The sequence below is a fragment of the Schistocerca cancellata genome, chromosome 4, assembly GCF_023864275.1.
Source record: "Schistocerca cancellata isolate TAMUIC-IGC-003103 chromosome 4, iqSchCanc2.1, whole genome shotgun sequence".
NCBI lineage: Eukaryota > Metazoa > Arthropoda > Insecta > Orthoptera > Acrididae > Schistocerca > Schistocerca cancellata.
Genome location: NC_064629.1, coordinates 820,320,631 through 820,337,735, shown reverse-complemented (window position 1 = coordinate 820,337,735; position 17,105 = coordinate 820,320,631). Strand labels below are relative to the sequence as shown.

At 45.5% G+C, this 17,105-nt stretch overlaps 1 protein-coding gene and 2 non-coding genes across 3 annotated transcripts in view; 1 reads left to right on the top strand and 2 right to left on the bottom strand.

The window, feature by feature from the left end:
- LOC126184448 (dynein axonemal intermediate chain 3-like) overlaps positions 1 to 17,105 on the bottom strand; it is a 215,446-nt gene that overhangs the window by 73,222 nt on the left and 125,119 nt on the right. Inside the window, exon 8 of the mRNA XM_049926839.1 lies at positions 13,118 to 13,295. Within this exon, the coding sequence (XP_049782796.1) occupies positions 13,118 to 13,295 (178 nt within the window). The remainder of the gene's footprint in view (positions 1 to 13,117; positions 13,296 to 17,105) is intronic.
- Positions 11,482 to 11,556, bottom strand: Trnas-cga (transfer RNA serine (anticodon CGA)). The gene has a single exon. It is a non-coding gene; the product is annotated as a tRNA-Ser (tRNA).
- Trnas-cga (transfer RNA serine (anticodon CGA)) lies at positions 11,749 to 11,823 on the top strand. Its single transcript has one exon. It is a non-coding gene; the product is annotated as a tRNA-Ser (tRNA).

Here is a 17,105-nt window from a genome sequence, read left to right as displayed (position 1 = left end):
TTAACATGTTTCTGAGAAAACATTCAGATTTGATTTCATTAATGTAGAGATACTTTGATACATCGATATGTTTATATTGCAATGATATTATTCTTATGTGTATTCTTTCTTTTGTCACTATGATCTTTGACGTACTTGTAACTCTGATTTTTGGGCGCGTAAGCGATTATTAGTTAGTTAGAGAGTCGGACCTTGAGAAAGTCAAGTCTTGGACGTCATGTTGGAAAGACGCATATTGTAGTCAGCTTATAAAATGTGAACTTTAACAGTGAGGACGATGTTTTCAAGTATGTTTTGTATTGTGAAGTGATGTTTTGTGTGTTACGTGATATTGTAGCAAAAGTAATAAAAAAGAAGTGTAACTTAAATTCAGAGTGCTGATTATTTTTTTACATCACCATTGTGCTACCTTTGAAAGGTTTAATCTTCAAGAATGGTTTGTGAAGCGCATCTATAAAACTTTTGAATATAGCAGAATAAGTCCTAGGCCTCTTTGCATCCGAGCTTGGAATCATTACCACCTAGATCTTCGACGATTGAGCCATGATTTTACGAGACCAGCGTGGGAAACACGAAAAGATGAGTGCCTAGTTTATTCATTATTACATGAAATGACTTTATTAACTGTGCTCTAATGACACCTGCCACATAATAACTTTGTTGTTGCCCGAAAATGCAGTATTTATCAGCGTGAGCAACACCACAAAAAATTTAATCTCTACCAGAGCCCTGAAATCACAGTAGATTTCAGTGTGTGGCACACCCGTTCGCTGGTCATACCAAGGACCAATTTGGCTCACTTATACGACGTAGCGCACAAGGATACCAAACTCAAGACTGATAAACCAAAAACGAATAAGTGTGCCCTCGATAAACGAATAGTCTACGTCTACATCTACATCCATACTCCGCAAGCCACCTGACGGTGTGTGGTGGAGGGTACCCTGAGTACCTCTATCGGTTCTCCCTTCTATTCCAGTCTCGTATTGTTCGTGGAAAGAAGGATTGTCTGTATGCTTCTGTGTGGGCTCTAATCTCTCTGATTTTATCCTCATGGTCTCTTCGCGAGATAGACGTAGGAGGGAGCAATATACTGCTTGACTCTTCGGTGAAGGTATGTTCTTGAAACTTTAACAAAAGCCCGTACCGAGCTTTCTTTCAGACCGTCGCCTCCAGCCCAGGCTTCCAGGCGTCCAAGACGTTTAAAGTCGCACTGTCGGTACAGTAGGAACTTCACCACAGGCTCTCCAGTCTAAACTACTCTCAAGTGAAGTCAGTCTCAGAACAGGTTCCAAGCACCAACCGCACATGCCAGAGCTTCGACCAGAAGTGCTCTTACCAGACCAAAGTCCAGCGCCCGAGAGCTTTGCACCTTTCAGAAAAAAATTCGGTTTACCGCAAAGTGCACGAACGACAGCACCTTCACGCCGACTTGAGCCAATCACAGGGCTCTAGAGGCGCTAAATTTTCCCTCCCACACAACAGCACAAACTCATGTCGAACCAGGGCAAGAGTTACAAAACCTGCGTCTCTAGAAAAAAAGGAAACCGACAATTTCAGGCTCTTTAAGTTTTCACAGAGGGGGACGATGATTTTCTCTGAAGTTGTGGCACTTCCCACAGCAACAAGTGAATAGATACAATCTTAAAGATCTTTATCTAAATCGCCTGTGCCTTGGAGCTTGTTAGTACTAGCTGTGAGGTGTAATAAAGATTCCATATCTAAACATTTCTCAGATGCTGGAGTTTCTTATACAACTGAGACGGCCGATGGAAGTGGGTCACAGGCATATTTGAAGTATCAATGAACACAAAAACAGGTGACTTTTTATTACGTGTGGCTCTGCACACGATGCCCAGTTTATGACTTTACTGTGTAGACGCGTTCTTTCATACTGTCGCCTCCAGCCCAGGCTTCCACTGTCGCCGTGGCAGGTAGTTCGGCATTGTTCTGCTGGAGACCTGTCTCAAGGAGGGGCTGCCCTGTCTGTCCTGTACATTGGTGGAGCTGTTTGGCAAGATTTACTGAGGGATGGGCTCGCCGCCAATTGCTTCCGACTCCCAACATGCCATTTCTATGAGCTAAGAACCATAAAAATACCTTATGCTTTTAGCGCCCTACCAGGCTTCATCAGCGTCTGCTCAGGTCGTTAACTTTCTAGAGTCTTGCTCAGTGTGTGTCAGGTTGTAATAAAATCTTCAATAATTTCCCATATATGGAAAATAGGTGAGAGAGTAACTTGTCCTCTCCAATCGTTTGTTTATGCAGTAAACAGACTGACAGTAAAATTAAACTAACTGATCAGCTAACACAAGCTACAGGGTAGAGTTCGTTCATCGTATGCTGGGAACCAACAGCTCATCTGTACTGAAGCCTGTTTATATTTACAATAATAAGCCTTACAGGATGTCTCATAAAATTATGTAGAAAGTCAGGGATATCTACTTGATCTGATTTGTGGTTACTTTTAAAATATGAGCAATCGGTTTTCACTGGGATTCTATGTAAGCTCTGCAGTCTGCTAGACACGAGTCATGCATCGATGATGAAGGCGCTGAAAGATTAACTGCAGCACACAGATGAGTGTAAGGGATTTTCAGTGAATGATGTGAGGAGGACGGGAGCACACGGAGGTCTTGCATTTCAGCAGGACACGCCATGTCTCGAAAATCTCTTCTCATATGAAACTTTCCACAATGAACTTATCCTGGATGAGACTATACTGACAAAACAACGGACAAGGAATTGAGCGAATTTTTTGAGCTTGGATGCATCCTTTGGAAACGGTGTTGTCGACTTAGTTATCACAAAGTTTGTGCCAGGCTGATTTTACTGATAGATCCACACTCTTAGAAACAACACTGAACAGAAGGATGCCAGGACCTGCTAGAGCAATATGATTACCCTTTTCATTTACTATTTATTTATTCTTTACGATTGCAGCATATTATCCGGAAAGCTTCGTGCATAATAAAAAGTATCTATTAATTGTTTATACCTGACACTTACAAACATTACGAGAAAGTGCTAATACTATAACAATATACAAAAACTAATACAAAAATAAAGAACAAAGACAGCAAAAACCACTTTCAACCCCTACAAAACTATTATTAACTCTTTAACTAAGAACTCAGCTGTTAATACTACTGTTGATACTACAGATTCTCTTAGTAAAGTCACTACAGTTCAGTTTGTGTTCAGTTATTAGGCTATGTCTAAAATGTAGATGATTCTTACCACTACTAGTTCCGCCCTCAAACTACCCTGATCAACAGCCATTGTCTGCTGAATTCCTTTGGCACTATGCAACACGTCAGAAGCGTTTCCACTGTGACGATCGATTCCACCAATGGGAAAATCTTGAAAACCATTTCATTCAGTCGTCGCCGATCTCAGCTACCTTCTCTCCATCTGTACAGAATGTTTTGTTGACGGGATGGCAGCATGCTGACATTTGGTTAAATGCCTCGTCAATTCTTCTTGCCCTTCCTGGATACTGCGGCTGCAATATTGTTCAAGATGCGCCAGGTCGACTGGTTCTTCAGTGACACTTTGGAACCTAGCATCCAAAATACCTGACTATCATTACTTGTATTAACTTTTTGGTATTGCTTTAGATTCAAGTATCCTTGATATGTACGAGTACGTATGAATGCCTCTCTTTAACCACTACAGGGCTCCTCTTTTCTTCATTTCCAGGTCAACTGGGCGTTTTCTTAGAATTACTAAGAATGCATTATGTGGGGTCATACAGTAGACGCCCGTTAGTCTCAGTAGCACTTCTCGTTCAACTCGTCTGACTAATGAAGCTCGGATCATAGTCTGTAATCTACAAGCCCAATCGCTCATATCATATCCTGAACTGATGCTAATATAAATTGGTGGTATGCTCTGACTTTTTCAAGGGCAGTCGAAATTGCACATATGCGATGTTTGTATCTTTTCTACCTGTCTCCTCTATGCGAAATGTGAAATTACGTCCATCAATGAATACCCCTAGATATCTTGTTACTATGATTCTTCTAATCGCTTAGTTGTTTAATTGTGTTTTAGGATTTCTTGATAGCTTCTGTTCCAGTCAGGATGTACGTAGTTTTGTGAGGTGCTAGTGACAGTTTGACACCTCGACACCACCCTTGAAGTTCACGGAGTGCAGCATTACATTTGTCTTCAATAATTCTTCTCGAGCCATCGCTTACGACGAAAAAGACGCCGCCTGCAAATGCTATCTGTCCGCTTAGGTTACCACTATCATATAACTCTCATAGAACGGGGTCCAGTGCTAAATAGAAAATTTCTGGGCCACACACCTGCGGACAGCCTTTGACATGGTCTTTGTCATTTCCTTTTCTGAGCATATTAAAGATACATGTTTTCAGCGGTACTAGTTTCTCAGGCAACTGAACAGCAGCTCTGGACCCTCCAACTGTCTAAGGTGACCAAAGAAAGAAGAGCACCATAGGTTATCAAATGCGACAGTAATATCGATCATCATAGGTAGAGAGTATGAATGCCGGCCGGAGTGGCCGTGCGGTTCTGGGCGCTACAGTCTTGAGCCGAGGGACCACTACGGTCGCAAGTTCGAATCCTGCCTCGGGCATGGATGTGTGTGATGTCCTTAGGTTAGTTAGGTTTAATTAGTTCTAAGTTCAGGGGGCTGATGACCTCAGAAGTTAAGTCGCATAGTGCTCAGAGCCATTTGAACCAACAAGAGAGTATGAATAATGAGTGTCTTTCGACAGCGAGATCATCTTATTAATGGTGTCTTCAGCTGACTTGCCTCTTCTGAATATACGCACAGGTGAGTCTTTTGCACTACAGTTTATCAGATATCGTACCAAGAACATTCATAAGACAGATTAGGGTATAGGATTTGTGTATCATCGAATCCTTGTCTTGCCCTTTACTAATAATCATCGCCTCAGCATACTTCCGTGGTACAGGGACCCTTCCCTGCAAGATACACTACTGGCTATTAAAATTGCTACACCACGAAGATAATGTGCTACAGACGCGAAATTTAACCGACAGGAAGAAGATGCTGTGACATGCAAATGATTAGCTTTTCAGAGCATTCACACAAGGTTGGCGCCAGTGGCGACACTTACAACGTGCTGACATGAGGAAAGTTTCCAACCGATTTCTCATACACAAACAGCAGTTGACCGGCGTTGCCTGGTGTAAGTTGTTGTGATGCCTCGAGTAAGGAGGAGAAATGCGTACCATCACGTTTCCGACTTTGATAAACGTCGAATTGTAGCCTATCGCGATTGCGGTTTATCGTATCGCGACATTGCTGCTCGCGTTGGTCGAGATCCAATGACTGTTAGCAGAATATGGAATCGGTGGGTTCACGAGGGTAATACGGAACTCCGTGCTGGATCCCAACGGCCACGTATCACTAGCAGTCGAGATGACAGACATCTTATCCGCATGGCTGTAACGGATCGTGCAGTCACGTCTCGATCCCTGAGTAAAGAGATGGGGACGTATGCAAGATAGCAACCATCTGCACGAACAGTTCGACGACGTTTGCAGCAGCATGGACTATCAGCTCGGCTGCGGTTACCCTTGACGCTGCATCACAGACAGGAGCGCCTGCGACGGTGTACTCAACGACGAACCTGGGTGCACGAATGGCAAAACGTCATTTTTTCAGATGAATCCAGGTTCTGTTTACAGCATCATGATGGTCGCATCCGTGTTTGGCGACATCGCGGTAAACGCACATTGGAAGCGTGTATTCGTCATCGCCATACTGGCGTTTCACCCGGCGTGATGGTATAGGGTGCCACTGGGTACACGTCTTGGTCACCTCTTGTTCGCATTGACGGCACTTTGAACTGTGGACGTTACATTTCAGATGTGTTACGACTCGTGGCTCTACCCTTCATTCGATTCCTGCGAAACCCTACATTTGAGCAGGATAATGCACTTCTGCATGTTTCAGGTCCTGTACGTGCCTTTCTGGATACAGAAAATGTTCGAGTGCTGCCCTGGCCAGCACATTCTCCAGATCTCTCACCAATTGAAAATGTCTGGTCAATGGTGGCCGAGCAACTTGCTCGTCGCAATACGCCAGTCACTACTCTTGATGAACTGTGGTATCGTGTTGAAGCTGCATGGGCAGCTGTACCTGTACACGCCATCCAAGCTCTGTTTGACTCAATGCCCAGGCGTATCAAGGCCATTATTACGGACAGAGGTGGTTAGCTGGATACTGATTTCTCAGGATCTATGCACCCAAACTGCGTGAAAATGTAATCACATGTCAATTCTAGTATAATATATTTGTCCAATGAATACCCGTTTATCATCTGCGTTTCTTCTTGGTGTAGAAATTTTAATGGCCAGTAGTGTAGATAGTTCACACAGATAGATATCTAATTGCTCACATAAGGCTTGTATTATTTCAGCAGGGATCCCATCCAGTACTGGAGATTTTTTCTTTTTTAATCTCAAAGTTATTTGCCTTATTTCTTCTTGTGCAAAGGAATATACAGGCTTATTATTTGAATAGTCTTCCGATAACACTGTAAGTAACATACGCTCATCTTCTGTCTCGTCTTCTTCATCATCATCAGAAATAAATATTTCCATTAGAAAGGCATCTGACCATTCTCAACTTTCTGTTACTGCCCCATCCCCTGTTTGAGCGTGGACAAGACTGTTAGCGATCGTATTTTCGCGCAGACTATTTTCTCTGATATTCCCCAGGAATCGGTTTGTAAGTTTGTTTTACGAATCGTGTCCTTCGTTCCATTGTCCTTAAGACGTTGTTTGAGATGACTGTATCTATGCAGTCTTCGGATTCTTTCTTTTTGGGTAATGCTGCTCTGGTAGAGCTCCCTGGCTCTCCTTGTTCCGCGTTTTAAGTTCTGTAGTGCTTCTGTCCAAACGCAAGGAACGCCTCTAAAATGACCTCCCATGATAGATATCGAAGCCTATACTGCTCTGTGTATAACCACTGTCATTTCATGCGCTGTGAACTCTACATCATCAATCAGTGCTTCCCGGGCACTAAAACGCCCGTCTCAATTCTCCCTCGTTAGCCTTCTTGATAAGGTATTTTGCCCTTACTGCACGTTTTCCGTGGTGTCTTGGGTTTTCCTTCCAGTGATGATATAATGTAGGATATTGTGATCACTCTATGTCTTTCCACTCTCACAATTCCAGGCTTTCACGCTGTCTGCCTTTGCGATATTTGCTAGAGAGAGACCTTGGTTTGTTGTTGTTCTTACTCTCCCTTCGTAGGCTGGCAGATTTCTATGTGTATTTAATACCTCCAGGTTGATTTCTATGGTCGTCCCTTGTAGTTACCTTTCTCTGTCAACAGTCAGGTGGCTATGCCAGAAAACGTATTTAGTTTTTGCGTAGATGGCGTGCGCAAGAGGCTTACAATTTTATTAAGAGCTCTTATTTACTCAGCAACCGTAGCATATATCTCAAAATGAAATTCAGTCGAGAAATGGTTCAAATGGCTCTAAGCACTATGGAACTTAACATCTGAGGTCATCAGTCCTCTAGACTTAGAACTACTTAAACCTCACTAACCTAAGGACATCACACTCATCTATGCCCAGGGCAGGATTCGAACCTGCGACTGTAGCAGCAGCGCGGTTCCGGACTGAAGCGCCTAGAACCGCTCGGTCACAACGGCCGGCTCAGTCGTGAATTGCACGGCTATTTTATTTCACTTTATTGGTTTCAACAGATTAGATCATTGCCTTCAGAAGTCTACAGTATTTGTGATATTATAAATCATTGGAACTTGGCCATACATTCATGTAATGTAAAAACGTGTATTACAAAAACTTACTAAATATTTGTTAAGCTTCCCGGGTTCGATTCCCGGCGGGGTCAGGGATTTTCTCTGCCTCGTGATGACTGGGTGTCGTGTGATGTCCTTAGGTTAGTTAGGTTTAAGTAGTTCTAAGTTCTAGGGGACTGATGACCATAGATGTTTAGTCCCATAGTGCTCAGAGCCATTTGAATAATTTTTTTATTTGTTAAGCAGATGTTACTATCTTTTTTACAGAAGCATAACATGTCCAAAAATGTGCATTTTTATGTGACAGTTATAAACACAGATTGATAATTCACAGTAAATGAATCGCATTTCTGTACATAGTAAAGTACACTGTCCAGTCACATTAATGTGACCACCTGTTAAACGCCTGAGTAACCTTTTGCAGCCCGCATCTCGTGGTCGTGCGGTAGCATTCTCGTTTCCCACGCCCGGGTTCCCGGGTTCGATTCCCGGCGGGGTCAGGGATTTTCTCTGCCTCGTGATGGCGGGGTGTTGTGTGCTGTCCTTAGGTTAGTTCGGTTTAAGTAGTTCTAAGTTCTAGGGGACTTATGACCACAGCAGTTGAGTCCCATAGTGCTCAGAGCCATTTGAACCTTTTGCAGCGCGGACAGCTGCGAGACGTGCAGAAAGTGAGTCAATGACGTTTGGGGAGGTACCGACAGGGAGATATGGTGCCTTGTCGACTCTAACGCTACACTAGATTTCTCGGTTGATGATCCATGGCGCGAACAGTCCGAGCGAGGTCGTCCCAAGGATTCTTGATTGGGTTTAAAATAGGGAGTCTGATGACCAGGTGAGTACGTAAACTCATTCTGGTGCTCTTCGAGCCATACATGTACACTGCGAGCTGTGCGACGCATTGCACTGTTCTGCTGGTAGATGCCATCGTGCTGAGGAAAAAGAAGCTGCATGTAGGGATGAATACTTGTGTTGATCCATTATGCCTTCCAGAATGGTGAGATCACCCAGGGAATGTCACGAAAACATTCTCCTGATCATAATGCTCCCTCTTTTCGCCTGGACCCTTCCGAAGATTATGGTAGGGTGTTTGCTTTCGGGCGTTTCACGCCATACACGCCAACAGCCATCTGTCTGATTGAGCATAAAACGTGATTCATCCGAAAAGGCCACCAGTCGGCACTTTGTGGACGTCCATTTGCGTTCCTCGCCGATGAACAGCAGTCAGCATGGGTGCATAAACCAGGCGCCTACTGGGGAGGCCCATACGCAGCAACGTTGAGGGGACATTGTTAGTAGCTCCTCGGTTCATCTGGGCGATGAGTTGCTCAACAATTGCACGTCTATTTGTCCGTACACACCTCCCCAGCCGTCGTTCACCACTGTGGCCCGTGATGCACCACAACTGCCTCGGCACCGGTTTTGGATAGCGCGATTTTGCCATGCACGGTTTACTCTAACCACGGCGGCCGGCGAACAGTTTACAAACTTAGCCGTTCCGCAAGTGCTTCCACCCTTGGCCCGAAAGCCAATGATCCTATCGGTATGTTTCCGCATTTCGACAACTACTGCACCGTTTTGGCGTCCGCCCGACACGCTTTATATGCCTTCCACTGTTATTGCTGCTGCCACCTGCCATATGTGAGTGGTTATTGCACGTTGACGTCGAAAATAGGCGGTGGTCACATTCATGTGGCTGGACCTTGTACACAGTTGTGCTTGCAGCATCTTATTTATAATTTTTGTTGTGACTGACAATTCGCAATTTTTCACAAACACAACTTTTATTGATGTAAGTTCACAAGGCTGATGACAGACCATACAAACGAAAGGTAGCAATAACGAAAAAAGTCTCCTAATTGAGGCAAACAAAAGTTCACTTCTAATTTTCCACAAAGGTTCGTGGTAACACATTCACACACTAGTAATAGTCCAGTTCCGAGACGAAGACGTACTCTTCAACGGTCGCAGTACACAAGGTCGGCATCCGGCGTGAACTGGACTTTGGGCTTTTTTTTTCTTTATTGTTATTTAAACACCTTTACATAAGGTGGGCTGGCAGCAGCATACTACGCTGCTCTTCAGCCACAAGTTTGACAATGAAAATACAAAGAAGACACATAAGATACTGAACAAAGTGGCGGGCAAAAAACAATAGACACAGAAACAAATAACACGAAGCCATTCTCACGCGACGAAAAACACACTAAAAAGCTGTTGGCACTGTGCACAAACACTGACCATGTAGACGGTACAGATGAACGAAGGAGCGTGACGGCGAAGAACACAAAACCACAAGCACGATGGCACACACACGAGAAACTAATGGCGATGATCTCCGGCGCGCGAATGTCCACTTAACGTGTGCGAGTCAGGGGACCTGCCAAGAGGGGAAGAAGGGGGTGGGGTGGGGAAGAGGGGAGAACAAAGATGCCAATGGCAGAGGAGATGGTAGGAGGAATAGAGGTATGGGGGTAGGGGAAGTCTGGGGGAGGAGTGGGGAGAAAGGGAGGAGGGAGGGAAGGGGGAGAGAAGGGAGAGAGGGTGCCCTAAGGAAAAAAAGGAAGTGGGAGGGGAGGATCAAAGTTGATAGGAGGGGTAGATGGAGGGGAGGAGGGCATCATCAGGGAGGGGGAGCTGGCGGAAGCCACCTTGGGAGAGGGTAAGGAGGCTGGAGAGATGGAGAGCAGGTGGGACGTGGAAATACAGGCGTGGCAGTGGACGGGGGTGAGAGAGGTTGTGAGAGACAAGCGGGTGTGGGGGATCTAGTTTACGGGAGGTGTATAGGATCCGTATCCGTTTGAGGAAGAGGAGGAGGTGGGGGAACAGAATAAGATCGTACAGGATCCACATGGGGGAGGGGAGACGGATACGATAGGCGAGGTGGAGAGCATGGCGTTCAAGGATTTGAAGGGATTTTTAAAAGGTCGGAGGGGTGGAGATGCAGGCAGGATGGGCGTAGCAGAGGATAGGGCGGAGGACGGATTTAGAGGTGTGGAGGATGGTGGAGGTGTCCAGACCCCATGTACAACCAGAAAGGAGCTTGAGGAGACAGAGCCAGGAGCGTGCCTTGGCTTGGATTATCTGGAGATGGGGGGTCCAGGAGAGGCGACGGTCGAGGGTGACGCCAAGGTACTTAAGGGTGGGGGTGAGGGTGATAGGACGGCCATAGATGGTGATATAGAAATCGAGGAAGCGGAAGGAAGGGGTGGTTTTGCCTACAATGATCGCCTGGACTTCGGGCCTTGTTCTAGCCCCTAAATAGCTGTCTCCAGCCAGTCAGGTTTTGGCGTAGTGATACTTCCTGCAGGCTATGGCTCGAGCTGCCCCTGCAGGAAGTAGTGGTCGGAATGTCTATTTCCATTATCTTGTATGTAAATAGCCGGTGTTTACCATGGTGCTTTTGGGTACGCCTTGGGCTTAGACAACCTCATCCTCTGTGGTGTTATATGGGTTGCCGGGCCTCTGGGGCTATCTTGGCTCCGGTATAACAATTTTTATGTGCTTTGATATATGCTTCTTCCTGCTAACGCAACTAGACTATATCCATAAATGTGATTCTTTTTTGTAAATTATGAACGTGTGTTTATAATTATCACATACCCTACATACATTCTTGGACATGTTATGACATTATGCTCCTGCAAAGAAGATATTGACATCTGCTAAACAAATATTAAGTATGAAACTTCCTGGCAGATTAAAACTGTGTGCCCGACCGAGACTCGAACTCGGGACCTTTGCCTTTCGCGGGCAAATGCTCTACCAACTGAGCTACCGAAGCACGACTCACGGCTGGTACTCACAGCTTTACTTCTGCCAGTACCTCGTCTCCTACATTCCAAACTTTACAGAAGCTCTCCTGCGAAACTTGCAGAACTAGTTCTGCAAGTTTCGCAGGAGAGCTTCTGTAAAGTTTGGAATGTAGGAGACGAGGTACTGGCAGAAGTAAAGCTGTGAGTACCGGGCGTGAGTCGTGCTTCGGTAGCTCAGTTGGTAGAGCATTTGCCCGCGAAAGGCAAAGGTCCCGAGTTCGAGTCTCGGTCGGGCACACAGTTTTAATCTGCCAGGAAGTTTCATATCAGCGCACACTCCGCTGCAGAGTGAAAATTTCATTCTGGAAATATTAAGTATGTTTTTGTAGTACAATATTTATACTTTACAAAGATATATAGCCAAGTTCTAATGATTTATAATATCCCAAATTCTGTAGGCTTCTCAAGATGAAATATGAATCTACTGAAACTGGTAAAGAGAAATAAAAATAATTGTGCAACTGACGACTGAATTTTATTCTCAGAGAAGAGACTTAGTGCGTCCTAATGTCTAATATCCTTTAGCGTAAGGAGATACTCATCCATCGCGTCACGACGCTGAAACTTAATGGAAACGAGAATAAAACTCCATGCAGGTTATGTGTTCTGAAACTTACTGTGATACTTTTGTCACTGTAATGACCTTGTTAAATACTGTTATTGGTACCTGAGGACTTTACCCCTGAGTGACTATCTGGACACTTACTAAACCATATATGGAGTTATGGTGTTACCACTGCGAGCCAATCAGGGGAATTGCAAATCTAGAATTAAACGTAAGTTCAAGACGCAGCTGTCTGCAGGTAGAGTCATGACCATAGCTTTTTTCAACAGATGGAGTATTTCATCCAAAATGAATTGCCAGTTCCGTTTGCTACAAGGGGATATTGAAAACGGAGAACTGTAGGTCCACAATCTGATTTGAGATAACTCCAGTTTTTCGCTTTCAATACAATAACGTCCTCACATCGTTTCTCTGACCAAAGAGACTTCTATCTTTTTGTGCTAACGAAAACGGAACACTGAAAACATCTTCCAATAAATGGCACTGTCATCCGTGGCTTACTTCTGCTATTTCAGACTGCCCTTATTCAAGGCTAACGAAACTGCTTAACAAATTGAATTGACTGTGCTGACAAACAGATAACGTTGTAACACTCTTACTGTTTATGTTAACAGTATGCTCCCTGTATCTGTAAATTTTTTTTACAAAAACAAAGATCATCAATCACAAAGAGATTCCAATTCCCTACCTAAGACGTGCGTTTTTTATTTTACAGTAATTACATATTTTCCTGACAGATTTTATACAATGTGACAGTTCGATCACTTGAAAATTATTTATTTAAATTCAATGAATGATTGAAGATGTAATGACAGTTTTGTCTTTGGTACACTTTGAGACACTCGATATACAAGTATTGCATTACGTCAGTAGCCCATTTTTTTCCAAAAAGCGACATAGACTTCCACTTCATCTGAAAAAGTATAGTTTGTTTCATAAATGTAGTTTTGGTATTGTTACACTTACCTGTCAGTGGCTTACCCAAAACATCAGTTATGTGTATTGGTTGACAACTGTCAAGGAACCAGTCCCAGGTTTCGAAACGTCCATCCTCTCTCGCAATAAGAAACATGCTGGGACGATGAAGGAACCAACGGCAAGCTGTCAGTCGAATCTTATACTGTCTCCAGTAGAGAGGCTGCCCCTGGAACACCATATACACAGTGTGTCACGAATACTTCTACAAACTTTGGGGTCGTATTCCTCACTCCAAAAATGAAAACAAAATACATATTATATTTGTTTTCGTTCAGTTGTTTCAGTGGCAACGGCCTTGCCGCAGTGGATACACCGGTTCCCGTCAGATCACCGGAGTTAGCGCTGTCGGGCGTGGCCGGTACTTGGATGGATGACCATCTGGGCTACGATGCGCTGTTGCCATTTTTCGGGGTGCACTCAGCCCCATGATGCCAATTGAGGAACTACTCGACCGAATAGTAGCGGCTCCGGTCAAAGAAAACCATCATAACGACCGGGAGAGCAGTGTGCTGACCAGAAGACCCTCCCATCCGCATCCTTAGCTGAGGATGACACGGCGGTCAGATGGTCTCGATGGGCCACTTGTGGCCTGCAGACGGAGGGCAGTTATTTCAGATAACTTGATTAATATTTGCAAGTTAATAAATTACCCTTAGCAATGTAATCAATAAAAAATCTCCTTTGCTTAATGAAAAAGTCTGGTCGCAGCCTTACAGGCGGGTGAAATAGACTTTACCATGTGTTCAACAGAAACGAAAGTAACGTTGGGTGTGCCCCAGCGTAGCGTAACAGGAACCTCTAATGTTCTCTTTATACATAAATGATTTATCAGACAGGATCAGCAGCTCTGTAAGATGTTCGTGGACCATGCTGTTGTCTTCAGGACAGTGTAGTTATTGGACAATCGTAAGGAAATGCCAAAATACTTGGGTAAAATTTTCACTCGATTTAATGAATGACTGCTCTCTTTAAATATACACTCCTGGAAATGGAAAAAAGAACACATTGACACCGGTGTGTCAGACCCACCATACTTGCTCCGGACACTGCGAGAGGGCTGTACAAGCAATGATCACACGCACGGCACAGCGGACACACCAGGAACCGCGGTGTTGGCCGTCGAATGGCGCTAGCTGCGCAGCATTTGTGCACCGCCGCCGTCAGTGTCAGCCAGTTTGCCGTGGCATACGGAGCTCCATCGCAGTCTTTAACACTGCGACAGCGTGGACGTGAACCGTATGTGCAGTTGACGGACTTTGAGCGAGGGCGTATAGTGGGCATGCGGGAGGCCGGGTGGACGTACCGCCGAATTGCTCAACACGTGGGGCGTGAGGTCTCCACAGTACATCGATGTTGTCGCCAGTGGTCGGCGGAAGGTGCACGTGCCCGTCGACCTGGGACCGGACCGCAGCGACGCACGGATGCACGCCAAGACCGTAGGATCCTACGCAGTGCCGTAGGGGACCGCACCGCCACTTCCCAGCAAATTAGGGACACTGTTGCTCCTGGGGTATCGGCGAGGACCATTCGCAACCGTCTCCATGAAGCTGGGCTACGGTCCCGCAAACCGTTAGGCCGTCTTCCGCTCACGCCCCAACATCGTGCAGCCCGCCTCCAGTGGTGTCGCGACAGGCGTGAATGGAGGGACGAATGGAGACGTGTCGTCTTCAGCGATGAGAGTCGCTTCTGCCTTGGTGCCAATGATGGTCGTATGCGTGTTTGGCGCCGTGCAGGTGAGCGCCACAATCAGGACTGCATACGACCGAGGCACACAGGGCCAACACCCGGCATCATGGTGTGGGGAGCGATCTCCTACACTGGCCGTACACCACTGGTGATCGTCGAGGGGACACTGAATAGTGCACGGTACATCCAAACCGTCATCGAACCCATCGTTCTACCATTCCTAGACCGGCAAGGGAACTTGCTGTTCCAACAGGACAATGCACGTCCGCATGTATCCCGTGCCACCCAACGTGCTCTAGAAGGTGTAAGTCAACTACCCTGGCCAGCAAGATCTCCGGATCTGTCCCCCATTGAGCATGTTTGGGACTGTATGAAGCGTCGTCTCACGCGGTCTGCACGTCCAGCACGAACCCTGGTCCAACTGAGGCGCCAGGTGGAAATGGCATGGCAAGCCGTTCCACAGGACTACATCCAGCATCTGTACGATCGTCTCCATGGGAGAATAGCAGCCTGCATTGCTGCGAAAGGTGGATATACACTGTACTAGTGCCGACATTGTGCATGCTCTGTTGCCTGTGTCTATGTGCCTGTGGTTCTGTCAGTGTGATCATGTGATGTATCTGACACCAGGAATGTGTCAATAAAGTTTCCCCTTCCTGGGACAATGAATTCACGGTGTTCTTATTTCAATTTCCAGGAGTGTAGATAGAGGTAAAATAACGCCTATAACAAAGAGAAGGAACAAAGAAAAGGAATTACAAGATTGCTGTTGAATGTCTTGAGCCCGTCACGTCCTGTGAATGTTTTGGGGTAATATTAAGTGTAAGAAACCACATTAATTGTGGATTGTGGCTCTGAGCGCTATGGGACTCAACTTCTGAGGTCATCAGTCCCCTAGAACTTAGAATTACTTAAACCTAACTAACCTAAGGACAGCACACACATCCATGCCCGAGGCAGAATTCGAACCTGCGACCGTAGCAGTCGCGCGGTTCCAGACTGTAGCGCCTAGAGCCGCTCGGCCACCCCGGCCGGCAAGCCACATGAAATGCAATGGTATCATAAAATCGATATTAGGGTAGGAAATGGAAGAATTAGTTTTACCGGAAGTGTTCTGGTAAAATACATGTATCTGTAAAAGAAATGACATACAAGACGCTACAGCCTCCAATTCTGTGGTGTTGTCACATTGTTTGGAGTCCTCATGATACAGGCATGGCAACAGACATCGAAGGATTTCAGAGACGCGCTGCTGGGATCATAACAGGTCGGTTTATCCCATTAGAAAGCAGAACAGAAATACTTCGGAAAATTAAATGGATATCCTTGGAAGAAAGACGACGTCAGTAGTTCTCGCGGAACTCTGTTGGGTGTTACAGGAAATGTGTTTGCAGTTGCAAATACAGGGGAACTTCAGCTGTGGAACAGAATGACTACATTGAAAATTTGTGTTGGACCGGAACTCGAACCCACGGCGGTCACTTTAACCATTTCAGCTATCCGTGCACGATTCACAGCCCGACCAAAACTTCCATCTGTCATTGTCCATGCGTCTGTGCGGTACCACTTCTGTTGCGTGAATTTGGAGAGTCTGTATTCGAAGAAGACTGTGCGGACGTTATGCTGCCACCATGGTATATCTCGCATAGGGATAATGAGAATAAGATAACAGATTTGGGCATGAACAGAGGCATGTAGACGGCAAGTTTTCCCTTCCTCAATACGCGAATGGAATAGGACAGAAAATCTATCATATTGGTACGGAGTAGTCTCTGCTATAGAGTGCACAATGGCTTCCGGAGTATATACAGGGTGTTAGGGGTGGAAATGCAGTTACTGTGATTATTGATGCCTTAATATGTACCCACTTGAGTGTGTTAGCTGGTTTTTCTCTGCGTCTAACAGTCTTCCCGTCAACACGTCACATGATTTACTACCTGAGGTTTTCATGTTTTCTTCACGGTCGTAACTGCACCACTAAGTGGACTATGCCTGTCAGGATAGACTAATCATTTTGCGTCCACGTGTCCACACCGAAACAACTGATATGACACAGTGGTCAGTTTGACTGACTTCTCTCAGTACCGCCAGGGATTTTTCCTTAGTTAGAAGACTGGAACAGGGTTCATTCATCCTCGTGGCGTCAACCGAGGAACTACTAGACCGAGTAGCAGCCACACCAGGTTTGCTAACCTGAAAACAGCTGGGAGTGCAGTGTACCATACCTCGCCATACCGCATCCACATGATCTCTCTCTCTCTGGCCATCTCCTCCTTATCCCTGTCTGTGC